We start from the raw sequence: 22,179 nt of genomic DNA on the forward strand, positions 1-22,179 counted from the left end.
CGGAAAACCATGTATTCTGAAGTAATTGGTATTACTGGTGGGTTTTTGCTTATTTCAGTAGTTGTCCTGATGATTTTGTCGGATGAAAAACAGTTCCCAATATTCAGTTATTTGGACCGAACTCTATTCAACCGCATAATTTTCCCTCGGGAAGCCCCTCAGGTACTGAAATATCCAAAAAAGTGTCGATGCTCTAAAACGTACAACGGCTAAATCTAAAATGATGCTAGCAGTAGCCAATTTCTGCGCTCACGAGCATTGACTGATTGATTTCTATGACAGAAAATTAACATTTTCATTCTAGGGAAGATATTTCCCTACTCTATGTTCAAACAAGAACCGCCTCAATGGGTACCAACAAAGTCAACCTCACTTGCTACATACTGAAACCCCGACCAAATGTAACCGGTTATCATACAAACGTTCGAACACAGAGGTCTTTGTCCACGACGGATACAAAATTCTACCTGCCTCGGTGACAATTTTTAATTGCAGTATCAACTCTCCCTTATTCAGCGGAATATCAGGTTAGTAATGCACAAATGGAAGCCTGTCATCACTGATAATCTTTCTGTTTGTTGCTTTCCTCTGGAGGCAGTGATACAAACTCCAATATCTGCTGAACCTGAGCAACTTCAAGGCGAAACTTCTCGGCAATCTGATGGATATCTATCGGCGCATTCTGACCATCAGCTTTTCCTTGATGCAAAAGCATGATTTGGCGCAGCTGTGCCACATTCAAAGTCCCTGGAGGAGCAGGTCTTTCCTCATACCTCGCGGAATCAAGAGTTGTGTTTCGTAGCTTTGGCATGGGCCTATTGTACCTTTCTACCACAGCTGCCTGTTAACAAAAATTTGAAGACATTTCAATAGGTTACCGGGAAGTGAGTAATACGGCACCATTCCCTTAAAAAAGCCTCACATAAGAGGAAAAATTAGTAGTTCAAAAGATACATCAGGTGGAACCTTCAATCAAAAACTTCAACAAGTTATAATTTTGACATGCTTGTATGTTCTTTGGCATATGGCTTTATCCAATTACACCTAATAATTATCATATCAGCTATTCAAATAAGCAATCTCTTTAGTATTACAAACGCATGAACATGCATCGTTTGTCATTTCCTGTATTCATTCTCCTTAAATTGTGTCTTAACTCCATGCCCATCAAAGCTGCAGAAGGATGGACTCCTTACGATAATTTCTAGCAATGATAAATAACGGTGGTCGTTCACGATAAACTTCAGGAGTAGCATAAAAGTACAGATTTCAAAAAACTAACCTCAGCCATCTCATCTTTGCCTCCAGGTTTTGTTTTAATTCTACCAACCATTTGACTAAGCATTGCATCAAATTGTGGATCTCTCTCTTCAAGGACATTATCAACATTAACTCTTGAGCCACCATCTTTACCTAAACCATCAACAACAAATTCCGAAAGTATTTGAAGTTACTAATTCCCATCTCATATACACTAGAATGACATTTACAAAGAAAGAAAAAAAGAAAACTACATTTGATCACCACTAAAGGCTAGCTCGCTTTCTCACTTAAAATATGTGTGTGTGTGTGTGTGTGGGGGGGTGGTGGGTGGGTGTAAAGAATTAAAGGAACGTGTTGACTTTAATAAAATAAATTAATTAACAAGATGGTATGAGCAATGAATAGGTTTCTTAGCAATGAACTCCAAAGTTTAAATCTTTTTCATTTTTCCCCTCATGAAATGAAACCAAATAAAGATAAAAAGGAAATTCTTGAATCGAGTAGAATCACTAACCAGAATCAAGATTGTCCTGATTGTTGTATTGGCCGGCTGTTCTCGAGATCTCTACGTTATCGTTGGTTCTTAGCGGAGGCCGGCGGTCACTTACGGTCTTTGGAGTTGGAGACGGGTTGGTGGTTCCAATTCTGCCAGATGCTCGACGAAATGCCTGACCCATTTCTTTTATTTTAATAGCTTTAACCTTTGGTCCTTTTTTAACTGCTACAAAAAAATTGTTTATTTGGTTTGCGACGAATTAGCTTCTCTTTTTCTTCTAAACGGGTGCAAATAAAATGTACGGATTAATGGACTCTTGTTGTTGTGGTCATGGAAGTTTTAGCAGTGAGAAGAAGAAAAGAAGGTTTCAGGTCTGTGTACATGGAGAACACACGCCGGTTTTTGGAGAAAGGGGCACAAAATTAGTTGCCACGTGGTTTGGTCTATACAAGGACACATCCACCTCTCACTTCTTGAATATTTTGGCAATTCTTATAGTCACTGATAAGCTCTGAAATTGGTGATGTCATATTCCATTGCATTGCATTAAAGAAGTATGCATCCTTCCGTTCAAGAGCAGAATCATGATTTACTTTCATAATCCAGTGTAACAAAGAGAACGAATTTAGATCTGAATCCAGTCTTCCAACATCTTTTACTCAAAATTACCAGTAATCCCCTTAAAAAGTGACTTGAAAATATCATTTATATTTGGACAATGAGACCCCTGATTCATGGTCTAATTTACTAATACAATGACTCTACTTTTTTTTAATATAAAGAATACTGATTTTATGGTAATACTGGTAACAAAAGGAAAATACAGGAAGGAAAGAAGTACAAAAACTTGTGCTCATTAAAATTGATTCAAATGAAAATAAAAAGGAAATCATATGTATCAGTCAGGTTCCACCATGAATTGATGAACTAGCTTCTATTAAAAGGCCATGACCGACCATTATAAAATACATTAGCCTGGTAAGCAACTAATATTATGATGATGATGTTCCACTGATGAGGAGTACCTCGCATGAACCTTTGTAGAAGTCCGCCGCCATCATTGCTCTAAGGAAGTTACAACTTGAAGAAATGTACGCTGCATTAGTTGGAAGCACAAAATAAACTGCTAGACAACTCAATTTACAGATACTTTTGAGCAGCCAAAAAGTGCTCATTCCTCCTAAGCATATAAAAAGATTCTAAGAGTTTCGTCCTTCGCTGTAAGATTGGTATAATCAGCATCCGATCAATCTTGAGGCACAAGAATAGAAGCCCCCTACCCTACTCTACCCCTGAATGCTGAAAATGTTACCATTACCTTTACAAACCCCATTTGCCTTCTCATCTCCTTTGGAATCTATGACCCCAGCAGCAAAGTTTTCAGTGATTCTCATCCTACTTCGAGCGCGTCTTGAAGGCCTTGATAGTGAGTTCCCCGTCGCATAATCTTCTCTATCCCTCCGCTTCTGCTTTATGCTTAAGAATCCAAAAGCAAGAGCTTCCAGAGCTTTAGTGGTCAGTGGTCGGTTTCTGGTACTTTGTCTACGGGAATTCATGCTAGGAGCTTGCTCGTAACTAGAATTACATATTGAGGTGGAGGTTTTCAGCATGCCAGAATCCTCTGGTTGTTCACTTGCTTGATCATGCACTCTTTCTGTCATTTCCATTATTAAAGGTTCAGTCTCAGCATCTTGAGGGAAAGAGATATTCAAGTCAATCAATGTCCGGGACTGATAATTCTCGTTAGTATGTTCAGCAACCGATGAGTTGCTACTGAGACTGAGAGTGCATTCATCGGTAATATTAGGGCTGCCCCTGGATGAAGAGCTGGCGGATGATATCTTCACCTGATATGGATCCAGACAAGAAGAAACTTTCTCTTCCATAAGAGGATAGCTTGAAGTACAGATGACCTCATCTTGTCTTAACATGGAATCAATTTTATTGCAAACTTTTGCTGCTTTGTTACAAGCAGCTACCCTTCGTCTTCGCTTTGCAACAGGAGCTAAAAAATTCATATCCCCAGGTTTTGTTTTCTTGATTGCATGACCTTTGATAGACTTCGTTGGTCGCATGTCATCATACTTGCCAGCTTTCTGTTCCTTGGGGATTTTTTTGGTGAAATTTGAACCAATTATAGGCGAACTATGCTCTAAAGCATTAATTTCGAAATTGGCCCTGTCAGGAGAAGAGTCTCTCTTATCTTCATTGATTTTTGAGGATTTCAATATATCAGTCTTATTCCGATCAGAACACAAGTTAGCAGAGGAATCAGATACATTTCTTGTATCCTGAAAAGGATCTTCATCACTTTCTTCAGAATCACTTCTGGAGGTGGAAACGTTCATCAATTCAATTGCCAGGCTTCTCAGTTCTCTCACTCTATTGGTTTCCCCAGTAGCCAGACTTGTATCAACAACAGTAAACTTCATGACTTCTTTACTCCGGCTTGGAGTTCGTGGCTTGAGATAACAATGGCGTTGCTGATCAGAAAACTCCCCTTGGTCCAAAATTTTCTCGTTGGCCCACCCGTTTTCTTCCTTGTCATCACAGCCTTTATCTTCTCCAATGTTGAGCTCGAGAAGACCTGGATCTGAAGCAACTTTATTCAGGACATCACTGACAGAATCAAAATAGTGGTTTCCTTTAACTAGTTTCCTTCTCGAAAATTTTTTGACCCCAGGGATTAGAAAGACCAGAGAATGCCTGGAACCAACAGGAAAACCATGATCATTAGTCTGCTCGGAATGCCACCCCCTTGCAAGTAAACGAGGCCAAACAGCTTCCCAGAAAATGTCATTTGATCGAGCTTTGCTTAACCGATAACCTCCAGTTAAGAAGTTGATAATTTCTAAAGGTGTCAGGATGGAGCAAGCTTTGCCAACCGGTATTTCTGGACGGACAGCAGCAACTTGATTGGACCTTAGAGGCTCTAAGGCCATGCCTGTGAGGTCTTGCTTCCTTTTCCCAATTCCCACAGCCTCAACAAGGGCGTTCAGTCCAACCGTTGACTTTAAAGTGAAAACATATTCTTCAAGTAACATATTTCCCTCTCCAAATTTCTTAGCAACCTACCAACAGATCAGATTAAACAGTGAAATGGAAAGATATAATGACTTGATCATGAACTAATAAAAATAACAGTTTCTGCTGCACTGATGACAGGCACAATAACAAGTATAGCAATTTTTGCGCAGGGATAATCGTGTCCAAAACAAAAATGGCAGACACACTCTCTACTACAACTAAATATCCTTGGTTTTATGCCAAAAATGACCATTCTGGGAGAAATTTCAACAAAGAGAATTCAAAAAGCTTCATGTCAACAGCTAAATGAAATTGTCGGTGGTTCATCAAAGCAACCATGAAGAAAAGACCAACATAAAACCACCCCATATGATTTTTCAAACAAGTAATCACCAAAGAAAAGAAAATGGTTAAAATTAATACAAGCAATTTTATCTTAAAGGAGAGATATCCTCATTTTTAGTTAAGAACTTTTTATTCTAAATTCAAAACAGAAATTCCATTTCCATTTTATCATTCCAAGATCCACTTTGTATCAAAGAATATCCTCGAGGAAAAGAAAAAGGTCATTTTCTTTAACTAGATAGGCACACTCTTGAGTCTTCAGATCCAACAAAATCAAGGATTTCATCAAGCGAGACCAGTCTATACATAAAACCAAGGCATAAAAGTTGAAAGACACCATTCAGTTTTTTCCACTGAATCTGTTAGATAAATGTACGACTGTATGCAAATAACACACATTATGAGAATAATTATAGATGACTGCTTTGCAACTGGTAAGGCTAGAAGAAGCCAATAGACAGAATTATAATAAATCTCTAACATAAAACTTGAAAAGAAGTGGTCAGTATACTGTCTAAACCGATTGCTTTATGCATATGTGCTTCTATGTGTTTCTATACATGAGTAGTATATTTAACCATTGCATCCGCATTTGAAGATCATAGCTTCAGAAATTACAGAGCATGCAGAAATACTCTATAAATACCTCTGTCAAAGTATTTTGGCATTCCTCTGATACATGTAAAAACAGGCGAGACAGCAGTTCTTGTTGAGTAGATCCTGTAAAAATCCTTTGTCCATATATACATCTCCTACTTCTCATTTTTCGACATTCTGACCATCTATTGTAACTTTCAGACCTATAAAATTTTCCATAATAGAATGAAAGTATATCTCCCATCTTTTTGCTATCAACAAATTTCTTTACTTGCACAAGATTCTTTCCAAAAATGTATAAACCAAGAAGAAAACTGGCCTCCTCTAAACCACTCCATGTGCCGCCCGCTGATCCAGGAACTATGAAGTAGTCTTTGCCTCCATGCTGCTGATGCATGTAAGTCTGTCTTTCTTCTTGCAAATCTAAGTTTGCAGGTACTCTGACTTCTGTCACACCATGTAGTGTAATGTCCATAGGCTGAGTCTTGACTTCCAACTCGCACTTGGGAAAGATATGCAAGTCTCTAATGCCTTCATGTTTTATGAGTTCTTTTCCAGTTGGCCAGCTATTCAAATCACCAGGAAATTCTTTTGGTTCATTTTTAATGTTTCCAACTTCGTCCTTGATCCACATTAGTGATATGGGCAATCCCATTAAAAAGTGTTCATAAGTATTGGGGAAGAGGTTCTCCCTGAAACAGAGGTATTTTGACTTCGCCATTAGAGGTGGAATCTCAACCTGGTACTGTTCTCCAATGCGAGGAAGCAGCTCAGGATCTCTAAAGCCATCACTTATACCAAGAGCCTCTGGATACAATGATTCCTCGGCAAACTCATCCTCAGTGCAATTCCAATCTTGATTCTCTTGAGCAACATCCATCTGCAAAGGGATTTGAAGAAATGAATATGATTATTTGCATTTAAAAGATAACAGAACATGCAGAAACCTCACCTGCATTGTAACCAAAGAGTTGATTTAACATGGTCTTCACAAATATTTTAAATATTAAATAACATTTCCTTCTTTTCTTTTTCTTTTTCTTTAATAAAATTTCGAGTTTATAGTTTGGCACTTAAACAAACAGGATTGTGGTTGATTCATGTTTTCAAACTAAGATACATAAAAAATGAAGCGAAACACAATGAAAGAAACCAAGAGTTCTCAAATTCACAGAAATATCCGTTCCTGTTAAACTAAAATTCCAATCTGCTACAACTAACAACTTTATTCCAAGCTGCCCACAGAATTTTCCATTTCTGAAAAGATAATGGTGATCTTGTCTATGAAATCATCCATTTGTAATCAACCTTTTCTGGAAACATACGAAAATTCAGTTATTCCAGGTGAAAGATTGCTTATCTCTCGTAATAAATTCTGCTAAAGTCTACTTGAGCTAATAAAAAATTTAAAAAAAATATGAGGCTATAAACTTTTTAAAATAATAATAATAATAATAACAAATAAAATATAATAAAAAATAATTAAATTTAAATCGGTGAAAAGAATAAATTTTCACTACTACTATTTAGTAACAAAAAAAAAAAAAACAGTATTTAATTCCTAGTGAAAGGTAACAATTTTCTTTAAAGAAAGTTGAAAATGTAATTCTAAGCAAATTCGACATGCTAAAAGATTAATCATCAAAAACACCAACCCCACAAAAAGCAGAGGCAGAGTAGCTATCGGAACTCAAACTTACCAACTCCAGATCCATTTGACAGCGAGAAAAATAAAAGAAGAAGAAGAAGAAGTGGAACTATCTGTCCAAATACAATAACCCATTAAGCACATTACTAAGCTCCCCAAACCGAAACAAGAACGTTCAAAGTTAAGAAAACAAAAGGAACTTATATTTTGAAAATTCCAAGATGATCCAAAACTAAATCATCCTTTTTTATTATTATTATTATTTACAGTGCTATATATAAAAACCGTTAACCAAACCCACAAACAGTACACACCATTAAAATCCCAATATACAACAAGCAACAAAAGATAAATAACAATAATAATTAATATCAAGAAAGAAAAGAAATGAATTTTTCTTTTACTATATATATATATATATATATATATATTATTACCTCCTCCATTTGATAAAACACGAAACCCGTCAAAACCCAAGTGCCAAAAAACCAACTTTAGAAAATGGGTATACTTGTTTACAAGTTTTTAGATTAGAAATAAACAAAACGTGACCCTTTTTTTTCTTAAATACACACAGTTTAAGAGAGAGAGAGAGAGAGAGAAACACATACACAACACAACACATTTTTAAAAGAAAATATTGAGAGAGAGAGGAAGAAGTACCTGTATTAAAAGAGCTGAACTTTCATGGCTATAAAGATTCAATTTTTTTACACATATATATCATATATATGTGAAGAGTAAATAGAGAGCCAAGGTTCTCTCTTGCTCGCTGGCGCTGCTTTGTAGAGAGAGAGAGAGAAAATATTATACGAGACAAAGAAAGAGAAAAAAGAAAAGAAAAAATGTTTTTTCGGTTGATTTTGTTGGTGTTTATTTTTATAGAGAGAGAGAGAGAGAGAAAGTCGAGACTGGTCCGTTTACAAGGACGAAAATGATATGTTTCTACGCGCCTTACTAACTCGTGGTGATATAGAGTTGCTCGTACTACTTCACACCTGGCTTTTTAAATAAGATGCCTCTCTTTGAGTTGAGCATCCATGTGAAAGGACCTACCGTAGGTCTAGTTATTGTTCCAATAGCTACTCACCACGTGGGACAGATGAAAATTTCTTGCGCCTTTTAGATACAAAACGGTAATTTTGGGCAAATTTTTGTTTATTCTGTGGGTTGTTTAGAAAAAACCTTTACTATCGTAGATATATCTAAAATTATTAAAATTAAAAAATTAAAAGTTTTGATCTTTTCTAATATCAGATGATCAAGGCAACAAGATATGAACAAATAAGCAGCTGAGTTTACAATTTACAACTATACATTTACTTACAGCGAGGGAGGGAGATTCCCTGTTCAAGATGATATGATAAGTTGTCAAAACCCAAAGGTGTGCAATATCATTGGCAGATGTGGTGGGTTGCAGAGATATAAAAGTAGAAGCATCGTATCGAAACTTCTCTTAAAGCCAAATGAGATAATTGCTGCCTGCGGACGTCTCACTCGCGGTGGGTGAGAGTAAGAATGAAAATGGCTTTTTCAGTGGATTTGTTTGTTTATAAATTAAAATAAATATCAGATTTGGCTCAATTAATTCCTTTTCCAATCAAATTATATTTAGAAATTGAAAATTTTCCAGACACACAGGTCAAGAAATTAGGGTTTAAAAACTTAAAACCTAAAGCCATGAAAATTAGATTCATAAGTAAATATTTGTTTAACTGAGAAATAATAATTGTTTTATTTTTGGGCAAATGTTAATTATATACATTATTGGTTGAGCAGACCACTTACCATATTATTTTATTTCATTTCTTAATTTCCAAATCAGTATATATTTTTTTTTTAAACAGTCGTATCTATAGTAAAAAAATAATAATATTAGGTGGCACAAAAATACACTAAAAACTTGACTTATTAAAAATAAGTCTTGACTAGATGGCTATTGGTGTTAATAAAAATATATAATATTATAAAACTAAAAAGGCTAAAAAAATTAAAAATAGGGTTCGAATCCATGTCATGAGCAAATAAATAAACTATAATTTTATATTAGACTTGAACTTTTTAGCTCAATTTTATGGGTATTCCACTAAATTCATTGTAAAAATAATTTAATTATAAATTAAAGTAAAATCTTCCACTCTAATAATGCAGCATAAAACACCTTTTCAAAATAATAAATATGTACAAGAAAATGTTATCGTTCATTATTAAAAAGTGTCAACAACTGGCCAAAAAGTTATCAAGAAAACAAGTCTTTTAATTAATTAATAGCAGTACATGCTTTATTTATTATGATACACATCATTAATAGACGTTATCCATGGTATCATAAAGTTAATATCTCATACTATAAACATTAAATTATTTAATATTTATAAATAAAATATAATAATAAAAAAATCAAGCCTCAAATCTCTCTAAATTCTCCTTCGGACCATATAATTTAATTTTCTATTAAAATTGCGCAATCGTCGTTCTTCGTATATTTATTTAACTGAGGCAAGTCTTTATTTATTTATTTTAATTAGAGAAAGACAAATATAAATATAAATTAGAAAAGAAATGAGGCAAGTATAGTCAACCACATCATCATGCTGGCCGCCATTGATTAATTAGGTGGTCATAGTCATACATATAAATGCAACAAAATCTATTTTAACTGACACTGATTAGTAAATTTTAGTTAAATAATCAACAACCATTCATTTTTGCCTTCAAACCATGACCAAATGGAATATTTTCTAATAAATCAAATTATTAAAAATTTTACGAATAGTAAAATATTATTTTAAAAATTTTAATGCATATTGGAGAAACGGTGACATTAATGGAAAAAAATAAGTTAAAAAGACCAGCTTAGTTAGTCGTCTCCGATCTCTAAAAGAATGAAGGAAACAAGGGGAAAGTAATTGAATTCACTTTGGGGCCTAGTCCCAATCGAATTCATTCTATGCGCCGGATGTTTTTTACTTCGACCGGCTGAAAATAGTTATAAGTCGTCAAGGCGGTCGCATCAACCTACTGTCATCGTCGTCTACGGATACTAAACATTCATAGTTTAGACTTTGATTAAATTTATTATTTCATTTATTACCTTAAAGAGTTTCAGTGTTCATGCTTACTGGGCCCAGATCATTGATCCTTATGGGCTTTAGGTAATTGAATGTCTCTCTTAAGATTGCAGAGCCGCTGAAACATGAAATGATTTGGGCTTATTCTGCATCAGCAGCACCATGTATATACATATACATTCCCTATCCAAGGCAAGAGGAATACTCTTAAATTAAATAAAAAAATATATCATTTTTATTGTGTAAATTCTCATTAAACTTTTTTTGTTAAATATAGTACAATTATTTTTCAATATCCTTTTTTTGATTATTTTAGTTGTTTTACTAAAAAAAATTAACTAAAATTATATTTTTTAAAAATAAAAAATTAAATCTTTACACAGTAGAAATAAAAGAATTTTCTTTGTATAAAAATAAAAAAATATAGATATTTTTATTATTTATTTTCTAAACCAAATTGGAAAATGAAAGCCCAAGCCAGGATCCTTATGAACGGTGAATGGTGCAGCTGTTTTATTTAAAACAAGCAGCCGAATGTAATGACGTTTCTATCATTGGCTTCACTGTAATACATTTATTGGGTTAGGACCCAACCCAACTGCATTCAATTCCTTCGTCGAAGTTGAACCTGTGAAAAGCGACTCGTCTTCCACCCAATTTCAATTACTCCGAGTGTATATGGACACACGTAGACGCACCAATACCAAATTAAAGCTATCCATTAAAAATTATGTCACAGAAAGTAACAGTATATATATTAATATTTTATATTTTAATATTAAGTACTAATAAATATATATAAAATTAATATATAAATGAGACACGCACTAAAATAATTATATTAATAAAGGATTAAATTCCTCTCTAAACTTATAATTCAGGCCAAATAAATCTATTTTTAACTAATTTAACAAACAAACTCATAACTTCTACTTAAAGCTTAAATATATCTAAGATTTAACTGAAACTAATGATATTGATGGCAACAGTGTTAATGATGATTTGAAAAGATCAACAGTGATCGTGAAATAGAGGCAATAATTATTAATTTTGATTCTTTCAATAAAATATAAAAAATTTAATATATAAAATTCAAAAATCTAAATTGAATATTAAAAATTAATATTTATTTAAATTTTATTTTATTTAAATAACTTAAATAATGAGTATGATAGATATGTTCATACTATTTTAAGATTTGGATCTATTTAGCTCTTAAATAAAAGTTATGGACCTATTTGTTAAAATAGTTGAAATTAGACTATCCAATTCTCTATCACTGCCTAATTTTTACTTGCATAGTCTTCTCCATATTCAAATACATCCTATGTTTTCTTGTGTCGTTTTGCATGCACTCAAATTAAGTAAAGCCTTAAATGGTATCTGTGAAGACCCACCCAGTTAACAGGATCCCACTAAATTAAATTGGATAAGAAGAATTTGGAGCTGCTACCACAACATATCATGTATTATAAAAATGGTAGATTCTTTGTTCAACCTAAAGTGTTATGCTTTTTAAAAGAAACAATTAGTATACATACATAAGAGATAATTAAATTAATTAATAATGTATTGTTAATTCTAATACATGGAGAGTCCACTAACCTTTTGCACATGTGGCACATGAAAAAGGGTACAATATATCTTAGAAAATCAAAACTCCCATCTCTTTCTTTCATTGGTGGGATGGGATCCTTCTACTTCATTTAGATGTATCAGAATATAATGCTCCAAAACCTAGGGGAGTGGGCATGCAACCTTATTAATCAGGTTCAATTTTGATCAAATGATATCAACTAGTTGGACAAATTGGGGAAGATAGTTGTGGGTGGATGTTATTTTTAGGTTATTCGCTTATTTATTTATATTCATGAGATATTTAATGACTGTGAACTATGTAATAAAAATTAATTAAATTCAATAATAATATATGTAATGCGAATAAAAATTTAAAGTGATTTTATCAAGCCATGCTTTAAAGGTAATAAAATATGCAGTATTGTATTAATTCATTTCGTTTCTATTTATGTATTTCAAAAATTAGGTTGTGTTTGATTAAAATCTATAAAGTTTATGAAATTTATTTGTAAATTTAAAATTTATGTTTTGAATGAAATTCAAGTTCATTTAAAATTATATTTCTATTTAAATTTATAAAAAATTGATTATATTTAAACTAAATTATAACAAAATAGAAAGAATTTTAAATGAATTTCATAATAGTTTGTCAATATATTTCATAGCACTGAAATATATTTTTTAATTTTATCACAATTCCATTTTATTTTCTCTCTCATATATTTTTCTCAAATGAAATAAATTCTTTAATCTATTTCAATCAAACACAATGTCAAATTTTAAATTCTAATGTGATACCAGAGTGTAACCTTTTCTAAAAGCTAATCATAATAAAAATTGTAAGCCAATTGCATTTTTTTATAATTTTTGAACCTTCTTATAGATATAATCAATTAGCTTATTTTTATTTCAACTTAGGTTTTAACTTTTGAGATTGGATTATATGATGGAGTCGATCTGAATTACTTAGAAGGAAGTCTTTTGACATTTGATGAAAAAGAATCCAATTAAAGACAATAAAAAGATCCTTATTATTCGATTTAAAATATCTTTTACCCTAGAAGATCCGAAAGACTTTATTTTTATCTTTTATATAATAAAGGATTCAAATATATATATATATATTATTAACATTTTAAACTGCTAATAATGCAGGTTGTTGTTGGTCTCTAATATAGGCACCATACATAAAACCTGGATTTGTCATTAATATTGGTACATCAAAGAATATTTATATAAATAAATTAGCAATTCATTTGAGTGTTTAATTATTTAACAGGAATAGAACAAGTTAGGTTACTCTAGTTCATTCTTAATTAATTAATTAATTTCATATCAAATGCCTCAATTCAAATGCAAAATAGGATTTGGAGTTAGTCACATCAAACTTAAAAAAAAAAAATTATTTTTTGTTTAATTTGACTTAATCCTCTATCATTCTATTGAAATAATTTAGATACTTCAATTATAAAGTTTTGCTTTAATTAATTAAAGCCCTCAAAACCCGAAATCAGAGTTAACAAAGAAGAGAATCTTGGTGGAATGAAAGTGGAGGTAATATAGAAAGTATATACTAAGAGATTCTCTAGTGAGTTTCAAACTTCTAGGATCAAATAAAAAAAGACAGAAGCTCAGTTTCGTACAAGGTTTTGTTGCTATTTCTTACATATAATCCTATTCGTAGATGCGACTCAGAAGGAAACAAAAGCATGCGCACTGTTACACCCACTACCATTACATATTTCTTTAATCGCAGAATCCATTAATGTCGGCCAAAGAACCTTCAACGGTGAATGGATCAAAAGCTAGCTGGACTGCCATTCATTTTATTTTAGGGTTTCGAATCCTTTTAACTCTAATGAATCCTTACTTTCTTCTATGTTTAGATAAATGAATTTATAACCACAACAGCAACTAAGCTTTTTTTTTTTTTTTTAATTTCTTTGTCCGGGTCCGGTGTATCTCCCCATCTATATACCAAATTAATAGATAATTAATACATATTCATTAGTTTTAAATAATAAAATATGTGTGGATAAAATATTTATATATATATACATGTCACTCTCCTATATGATATAGTATATATACATGCCTAGATAAAAAGTTTTCAATCTGAAAAAATATGGGAGATTCTTACCTAAGTTTGGTATATACACTATAACTAATAGGAGAGTATCACATATGTATGTATGAGTATTTTACATTTTAGAAATGAATGACTAACACATATTTCATCATTTAAAACTAATGAATGTGTATCAGTCATCTATCGGTTTGGTGTATGAGTGGAAATATATACCAAGTCTAACAAGAATTTTTCAAAAAATACTATTGTTAGTGGAAATTCAATATTCTTAAAAAAAAAAAAAAAGAATAAATGGCTGTAGATATTTTCAGATTTTAAATGACCCTTTGAGAATTCAAACTAATATATATGATGTTGTAGTAGAAGTAAAATCTACAGAAACCATGTATGGAACTGCAATTGCAAACTTGGAACTGGTTGTTTGCTGATAAATTAATATGCCCTATCATCTGCTTGCCATAAACATATTTTTAAGCTCATTGCTGTCGTATAGGATGATGCAATATGGAGGAAAACATACGTCATCTAATGGTATATATATATTTAAATAAACTTTCTTAAGGTAGAGTTGGGTTTGAATCCACTCCAAAGGCATGATGCATATAAAATAATCCTCAACTTTAAACTTAAAAAGACGCTCAAGCTTAAGCTTATTGGTGAACATTAAAGAGTAAAACAGTAAAATGATGTGGAAAAGGCTTCTTATATGGATGGATCGCATCATGAAGCTTTAAAGACTTATAAAATTATATATATAATCCCAGACTAAAGCTTTCTCATAGCAAGATTAGTGTTGATATTCTTGAAAAGTATGACTAGACTTATTGTTGTCAATAATAAGCGGACTTGGTCCACATGAACTTCCTTGTACAGAAAATGAAATTCAGCCATAAATCCAATAAATTAAGCTGGTGGGTTTATATATACATTATCTATTGAACAATACGACAACAAATTATGACTATCATGTGATATGTGCATCATATATATATATATGTACATATATATACGAGTCTCCATACTTGGTATAGAATTTTATTTTATAATGGATTTTGACCTCCATCAAACAAGGTTAGGCAGGAAAGGGAAGACTAACTTCTTCCTGCAACAAGAAATGGACGATAACGTTGGAGCTAGTGGTTCAAATGAAGAAGGTGGCACGAAGGGGCAAGATAGGTTGTTGCCAATAGCCAACGTAGGCCGGATCATGAAGCAAATTTTGCCGCCGAATGCGAAGATCTCCAAAGAAGCGAAAGAAACAATGCAAGAATGCGTGTCGGAGTTCATTAGCTTTGTTACGAGTGAAGCTTCGGAGAAGTGTAGAAAGGAAAGGCGAAAGACTGTGAATGGAGATGATGTTTGCTGGGCTATGGGAGCTTTAGGTTTTGATGATTATGCAGGACCCTTAAGAAGGTATTTGCAGAGATATAGAGAATTAGAAGGAGATAGAGCTAATCAAGATAAGGCAAGGAATAGTAATACTGAGGAAAGAGAGGAACCATCTTCGTATAGAAGTAAATAACCAAAGGAATTAGTTCCACTTCAAGGCAATTTTAATTGAGGTTTTGACAAGAGATTAGGCGTAGATTTTGGTTTCTAGCTTTGACAATGATGATTATACTGGATTTTCTAAGCTTATGGGGTTTCTTTTCTTTTTCTTTTTCTTTTTTCTTTGGGTGGTTTTATTTTGTGATGAGATTCATATCAATTTCAACGAGTTCAAGATTCTATGCAACTAGCTTGCAGCTTTTTATGCCCAAATAAAGTGTAGATCAGAAGTTCATTCCTTTGATTAATTTTGATGCAAATCGATTTCACTACTGATCAGTAATAGAATTGGTGGAATTTTGCTCAAAGATCGCATCTTGATTCTTGCACTTTTGCTTGATTTGGTGATCGGGAAAAAACCACTTCAGCTGCAGCTAGAATATATAGAACAAACAAGGTCAGTTTGATTATCCCTTCAGATCTTTGAATTTATCCAAGAATTTGTTTATTTTTTGTTCATATGATACTACATGTCAAGGAAACCTTACTAATCTCATGAACAAGTTCCTCCAAGAAATTCAAAGTGTCCTTTACTTGACTGAATTTACCTTAACTGTACTGCAGTTTACTGACTTCGATTTCATCTATGTTTCCACTGTCTGGGGACAATTAATCTCTCAATCAACAGTTCAACACCAAAACATTTGTACTTCTAGGGTTTAGTTAATGGGTTATTTTAAGTAAGGTTTCACATCCATTTAGCATCCATATACAAGTAGATGTTTGACCAAAAACGTTAAAGTCCCTGTCTAGGATTAGGGTTTCCTTAACCATGGATTTGGGAATGTAGGGGACCACTATTAATTTATTTTAGGTTTTATCTTTTTGTCCAAAAAACAAATTTATAGGGAAGAAAGACAATTCAAATCTCGGGCACGTCGTCATTTACTTTATCAAATGAATCGGGTCATCTTCCTAGCTCTAATAAGTACATGATTTTCTCTCCATTGGATTTCAAGAAAACAAGAGGAGAGAAAGAACCAGTATTAGGGTTTCTTTGTTTTACATTTTCTTATAAATCAAGATTTAAAGCTTTTTTAGATTAGGGTTTGTAAAGGTTAATACGTAATGTCTCCCATCAAATGATATGAGTTGCATAGACGGATCAAGAAATGAGACAGACAGCATGGGAGACAAAAAGATTAGCCTTGAAAAGAGTTCAGCCAATTATACTTCAACACCGTACAGAGTAAAGTAACCTTCTCTCTAAGAAAGAAAATATGATTTTTGTTGCAGAAAGTCCCGAAGTCTAGCTCTTTTCTCCATAAATGCCAATATAAATCCCACGGTACTTTGCCTTGAAAAAAAAGAAAAAAAGAACCAACCAAAGGGTAGACCACTTGCACTGTTTGGATGATGGTACTTCGCCATCAAACACCGAAAGGGTAGATCACTTTATACACACTGTTTGGATGATGGTTTTTTCTTTTTAGGGCAGATATTTGGATTATAGTTTTCAAGGGTAAAATAACATACACTGGTTGGATGATGTTTCTCGGAGTAAAATAATTAACGTCCTGGATTAGTGTTTGGGATAGGATTTCCATTGAATAGTAAGCTTTCTTTTTTTGTTTTATAATACTTTTTATTTCTCAATCTATGAAACATAACTGAAATGCTATATATATATATATATATATATATATATATATATATATATATATGTAGGATGAAATTAAGTTCGTATAATATCTTTTACTGTTCATAATTAGGCTTCTCATTTCGTCTCCCACTATACTTGATTAGATATTTCTTTGTGGTCTCTAGATCATGAAATTACTGGGCGTGTTCATGTATTAGATTTCACAGAACGTTCCTTTCTCTGTCGAATACTATGTATGCTTGATCTTGCACTTCCATAGGCAGGCAGCAAAGTGCAAGGCCAAGAAAGTGAACCAAATCCATATATATGCTGATGTTTTCTAACTGCTGATTGAACATCAATGGAAAAGTAAGCTTCCTCCTGAAGCTGTATAATTCCATCTGACATGAATATATGTCGATTTCACGTCCTTTTTCTTGTTCACTTGTCTTTTCCATATTTCATCAATCACATGACCTTTTAACATACAATTGTAGAGTATTCAGTTTAAATTCACTAAAATAAATAAATTATTTTATTTGCAAATAAATTTTAAATATTTCGTGTTTTAAAATATTTAATGTGTTGAATTATGATAACAAGACCTATGGATTTAGCTTAGTTAAACAATGAAACAAAAATATATTAGAATTTGATTTAGATATAATTAATTTCTTAAGATTTAATTAAATAGATCTTTTCAATTGAATCCATAAACTTTAACATTTTCAAACTTTCTTTTGAATATGCATCCATAGTTGCATGTGTACATGCAATCAAGGCAAATTAATAATAAGAGAAGAGAAGGTACCCTCCATCAACAAACTTGTGAAGATAAAAAAAAGAGTAGAAGCAACTTAAAGAAGAATTATTAGTAATAAAGATCTATAATAATGGGTATTCAAATGGAGAATTCCAAAAAAGAATGTGATGATTATTAGTAAAGATGATCTTAATATAAGATCTTTATGAAGTAGAGAGTTGATATGGGATGATTATTGGTATTGCTGAATGCAACCAAAGTTTGAGTAGAAAAATAACATTAAACAGTAGACACGACCCACCAATTGTAACAAGGCAATAAATTGATTTCATTATTTAGATCGGTGGCCTATTATTACAACATGTTTCGTAGAAGAAATTAAAGAGAAAATTCTCCATCTTGACTTGTCTCGCGGCAGTCGACAATAATTATGTAGTGGTTAGATGACAACGACATCGTATTAAATCAAAGAAAATAAAAAGGAGAAAAAGAAAAAGAAAAAGAAGATCTTCAACCTCTACTTCACAATGCCCATCAATCACAATCCTATTTAAGAAACAAACCCACATGGAATTGGACGATTATCGGTTGATGATTACGCCGCGGTGGTGAAATCTCTTACTGTGACCGGCCCTCCATTTCTCCCACTTGTTTTCTTGTTTCCACCGTATTTTTTGTGTTTGATATATTATTTTTTCTATTTAATTTAATATCTAAAATTAGTTTGATTAAATAAAAAAATATTTTTTATTTTAAATCTTATTCTTTTGGTTTTTTTTTTAAAGTTATTATGTTTAAATCTAGATTTAGCATATGTCATAAATTTCAAGTATTATTTTATCATTGAATATTATATTTGCTAAAATTCAATAATTCAAATATTAATGATAAAGATTTATTTGCGATAACTCAGTCAACAAGAGCGAACTATCAACAAAAATCTTCGAAAGCTGATTTTAATTTTCAAAATACCTATAAGGATGGTTAAAAAACACTAGATGGAATTGTCCAGCCATTTACTTCAATAACAAAATCAATAATTTGTAAGAGGGTGGCTAAAATATATAAAGGTATAAAATAGCATGTACCTGTAATGTGGTGTCTTCATTTCTTATATAAACACTCATCGTCTTCTTGTCCTACTAGAAATATAATTTCGTAGATGTAGATCGGTTTAGTTGTAATAAGACTTGTTCTTTCGATTGTTGGATGGGTTCTAGGTCGGGTCGAACTCTCTTATTAGAGTACATCCACGATTAAATTTCTTAGATTTTCGTTATAATATAATACAAGCTCTGGTTAAACTCGTCTTTTTCAGAAGAGATGAATTAGTTTATAACAGTCTGTTATCAATTTGATTATTGATTGAAAATGAGAATGAAATAGAAAAAATAGAAAAAAAAAAAGAATTGTATTTTATAATATATTTGATCGGTAAAATTTTCATTTCTATTATTTTTTTTCACGATTCAAACTATCCCTAAACTTAATCATACTATTTAAAAGAAAAAAAAAAGGTGTTTAATTGCCTTTTTGCGGTTTTTTTTTTCCTGCTGTGAGTACCTTCTGCCAAAGTTGTAAGAACGATCCATTTGAAAGTAGAACTTGCGAAGAAAGATTTATCGCACAGAACAGTCAACCTAGCTATAAAGTCTAACTTCCAGGGATGAAAGATCGAGATTTTCAAAGTCATCCATATCAAACGCCATGAAACTTCTCAAATTCTACTACATGTGCGTATATTTTGTGCCTTTTTTAATAGCAATCTCTTACTCAAATTCATTACCATTAAGCATGGCTGCCAGTGCTAGAGATACCAAGAGGTTTAAGGAGTTTGAAGCAGGATTGAAAGTGATACAAGATGCAGTTGATAAAGTCAATTCAATTGTTGAAGGAACTTGTACTCCATCTTGTAGTTCATGTCTGTCATCTGAAGATTACATGCTTTACTACACGTATCCTTTTCAATCTTTCTCTTTAGATAATAAATTACCTTTCGTTTCATTCTTTTCTGGTAATAAATTTGGATTAGCAAATTTTTCATATTTTTTATTGAATATGATCATGATTGGAAAAATTAGTATGTTTTGCTTGATGGGTACCTCTGGTTTGAATTCAATTACAGTTTTGCTGTTTGATTTCGCATGGACCTGTACTGTATGTATGTCTGTCTGTCTCTTTAACTCGCCTTGAGGTAGAGTAATTTATAACCTCAGCGTCGCAAACCCATTGGGTGATTATTCTAAGGAGTTATATTACAAATACAAGGAGATATTTGAAGATCATATCACTTCTAAGGTTGGATACGTTTCTGAGATTTACAAACATTACTTGCTTACAGGACAGAGTTCATAGATTTGTGAAATTAATTTAATGGGTTTGGTTTTATCATCTCTTATTATGCAACAGGTGTTGCCTTCTTTAAGAGAGAAGAGAGATCAAGATTTGTTGCAAGAATTAGTGAATAGATGGGCAGATTATAAGATTATGACTCGATGGCTTTCGAGATTCTTCCATTTTCTTGATAGATACTTTATTCCCACTAAGAAACTTCCTTCGCTCCAAGAAACCAGCTTCACAGCTTTCCATAACTCGGTAAGTGTTTGTTTATGGGTTTGGAGCTGAAACACAATGGATTGTACTTGTTACATGTAGATACAAATGAAGTCCTCTTTAATACTTGTTCTGATATGCAAATTTTTGAGTTTCAGGTATATGGTGAGATGAATAGCCAAATAAGAGATGCTGTTATATCAATGGTATGTGGTTACATTTACAGAAGCACATTGACATCCAAGTCTAAAAGCCTGATTTGTGGAGTTTTTGATAATCTTTAGATAAACGGGGAACGTGAAGGAGAAGAAGTTGATCATGCCTTGGTGAACAATATTGTATCCATCTATGTAGAGATGGGAATAGATTCAAATAAATATTACGACCAGGACTTTGAAGCAGCTCTGCTTCAGGACACTGCTACATTTTATTCGGAAAAAGCCTCTAACTGGATTCAATTTAAGTCATACAATGATTACTTGCTTATGGTATGAATACTGTTTTCATTCATTTCCTGTGTACTTGTGCTAAATTAAGGAAGAGATTGAATACCTTTTACTGTTGTTTCTTGTGGGAGTCTAGGCTGAGCAGTGCTTGAAGCATGAGAAGGAAAAGGTTTCCTTCTACCTGCAAGCCACAACCCAGAAGAAGTTGCTGCAGGTTAGCTATTTCAAAACATTTGTCCATCCTATAACCATCTGTAGTTGCATATGCTTCTTTCAAGTGGTGTGCAGGATCCCAGGGTTTCAATCTATTTACAGTTGATTTATGTCTAATTCTTGGAAACAGGTAGTTGAACACGAATTGCTCAATGTACATGCCAGTGAACTCGAAGAAATGAAGCAACTTGATCATGTTGTTGTAGTGAGCCTGTGAAACAGTGTAAGATGACTTGAAAATTGTTCTTGTGTATCATGCTCAAAGTTAATAATGTCTTGTTATGCTCTTTCTTGTGTAAGCAGAGACTTGATCTTATGTTATAGCAATGAGTTCCTTATATAAATTATATACAGTTTCTTCCCTTGTCAGTTCTCTAATTCTCAAGGAGTTCTTTAGATGCACTGACCACTGATTGATTAAGGAAAGCATTGTATACAGGATTGCTTTCTTTTTATTTCTTAGCAAGTTCTGGGAACAGAAAAGTGCAGGGGTATGGCCTAAACAATAATTTACAGTTGCTAAAACACAGAGTATACTGACATTTTTGACTCTTGAGCATTGAGCCTAAACTTGTTTTCACCTGTAGCACAACCTCACTTAATGAATTACGCAAATTTACAATCTGACCATGACATCCAAAAATTCAATCACTTTTAACCACTTCTGCACTTTATATCATTTTGCTTATGGATGAAATTGCTATATGTATTCTTTTGGGATTTGAACCTTAATCTCTTAGATTATATCTAATAAGTAAATAACACATATTATATAATATGGGGGCCAAATTTATTTAATAATTTAATATATATATATATATATTGTAAGAATTGCCAACTCATATTTTAATTTTGAAATTTCTCTTATCCTTACTTTCTTAGTCAGTTTGCAAATGATTGAGATTGGGAAGTGGAAATTTGCCATGTAATCAAATTTCAGGAAAGAAAATCAAATTGCCA

The 22,179-nt window shown here is 32.5% G+C and overlaps 4 protein-coding genes across 8 annotated transcripts; 2 read left to right on the forward strand and 2 right to left on the reverse strand.

The window, feature by feature from the left end:
• Positions 1-100: 100 nt before the first annotated feature.
• LOC8262423 lies at positions 101-2,379 on the reverse strand. Its single transcript, XM_015717797.2, has 3 exons — positions 1,778-2,379; positions 1,283-1,413; positions 101-841 (listed from the first exon to the last, which is right to left on the reverse strand). The coding sequence occupies exons 1-3, from the start codon at positions 1,938-1,940 to the stop codon at positions 557-559; spliced, it is 579 nt and encodes a 192-aa protein (XP_015573283.1). The 5' UTR covers positions 1,941-2,379; the 3' UTR covers positions 101-556.
• A 218-nt stretch (positions 2,380-2,597) lies between these two features.
• LOC8262422 lies at positions 2,598-8,217 on the reverse strand. 5 transcript variants are annotated; one of them, XM_015717914.3, is made up of 3 exons: positions 8,040-8,217; positions 5,778-6,608; positions 2,598-4,830 (listed from the first exon to the last, which is right to left on the reverse strand). In XM_015717914.3, the coding sequence occupies exons 2-3, from the start codon at positions 6,606-6,608 to the stop codon at positions 3,046-3,048; spliced, it is 2,616 nt and encodes an 871-aa protein (XP_015573400.1). In that variant the 5' UTR covers positions 8,040-8,217; the 3' UTR covers positions 2,598-3,045. The 5 variants fall into 5 exon arrangements, with proteins under 5 accessions (XP_015573400.1, XP_015573398.1, XP_015573397.1 ...); XM_015717912.3 differs by lacking the exon at positions 8,040-8,217 and adding an exon at positions 7,814-7,932; XM_015717911.3 differs by lacking the exon at positions 8,040-8,217 and adding an exon at positions 7,429-7,716.
• A 6,860-nt stretch (positions 8,218-15,077) lies between these two features.
• On the forward strand, positions 15,078-15,936 carry LOC8262421 (nuclear transcription factor Y subunit B-1). Its single transcript, XM_002516855.4, has one exon. It carries the CDS (start codon positions 15,088-15,090, stop codon positions 15,634-15,636), a length of 549 nt encoding a protein of 182 aa, XP_002516901.3. The 5' UTR covers positions 15,078-15,087; the 3' UTR covers positions 15,637-15,936.
• A 3,608-nt stretch (positions 15,937-19,544) lies between these two features.
• LOC8262420 (cullin-1) lies at positions 19,545-21,581 on the forward strand. The gene is made up of 7 exons (XM_002516854.4): positions 19,545-19,962; positions 20,206-20,305; positions 20,417-20,602; positions 20,719-20,766; positions 20,845-21,048; positions 21,143-21,220; positions 21,350-21,581. Exons 1-7 carry the CDS (start codon positions 19,715-19,717, stop codon positions 21,434-21,436), a joined length of 951 nt encoding a protein of 316 aa, XP_002516900.2. The 5' UTR covers positions 19,545-19,714; the 3' UTR covers positions 21,437-21,581.
• Positions 21,582-22,179: the final 598 nt, after the last annotated feature.

Source organism: Ricinus communis, chromosome 9 (assembly GCF_019578655.1).
Source record: "Ricinus communis isolate WT05 ecotype wild-type chromosome 9, ASM1957865v1, whole genome shotgun sequence".
In the NCBI taxonomy this organism is placed as follows: domain Eukaryota; kingdom Viridiplantae; phylum Streptophyta; class Magnoliopsida; order Malpighiales; family Euphorbiaceae; genus Ricinus; species Ricinus communis.

Excerpts from the sequence above, each read along its gene's own strand:
- LOC8262423 (XM_015717797.2), bottom strand. The coding sequence starts at position 1,940 with ATGGGTCAGGCATTTCGTCGAGCATCTGGCAGAATTGGAACCACCAAC. Across the intron at positions 1,414-1,777 it reads TCAGGACAATCTTGATTCTG|GTAAAGATGGTGGCTCAAGA; the intron begins GTTAGTGATTCT and ends TTGATGGTTTAG. Across the intron at positions 842-1,282 it reads GCAAAGATGAGATGGCTGAG|GCAGCTGTGGTAGAAAGGTA; the intron begins GTTAGTTTTTTG and ends TTTTGTTAACAG.
- LOC8262422 (XM_015717911.3), bottom strand. Across the intron at positions 4,831-5,777 it reads GCCAAAATACTTTGACAGAG|GTTGCTAAGAAATTTGGAGA; the intron begins GTATTTATAGAG and ends ATCTGTTGGTAG.
- LOC8262421 (XM_002516855.4), top strand. The coding sequence starts at position 15,088 with ATGTGCATCATATATATATATATGTACATATATATACGAGTCTCCATA.
- LOC8262420 (XM_002516854.4), top strand. The coding sequence starts at position 19,715 with ATGAAACTTCTCAAATTCTACTACATGTGCGTATATTTTGTGCCTTTT. Across the intron at positions 20,767-20,844 it reads GAGATGCTGTTATATCAATG|ATAAACGGGGAACGTGAAGG; the intron begins GTATGTGGTTAC and ends GATAATCTTTAG. Across the intron at positions 21,049-21,142 it reads ACAATGATTACTTGCTTATG|GCTGAGCAGTGCTTGAAGCA; the intron begins GTATGAATACTG and ends GTGGGAGTCTAG.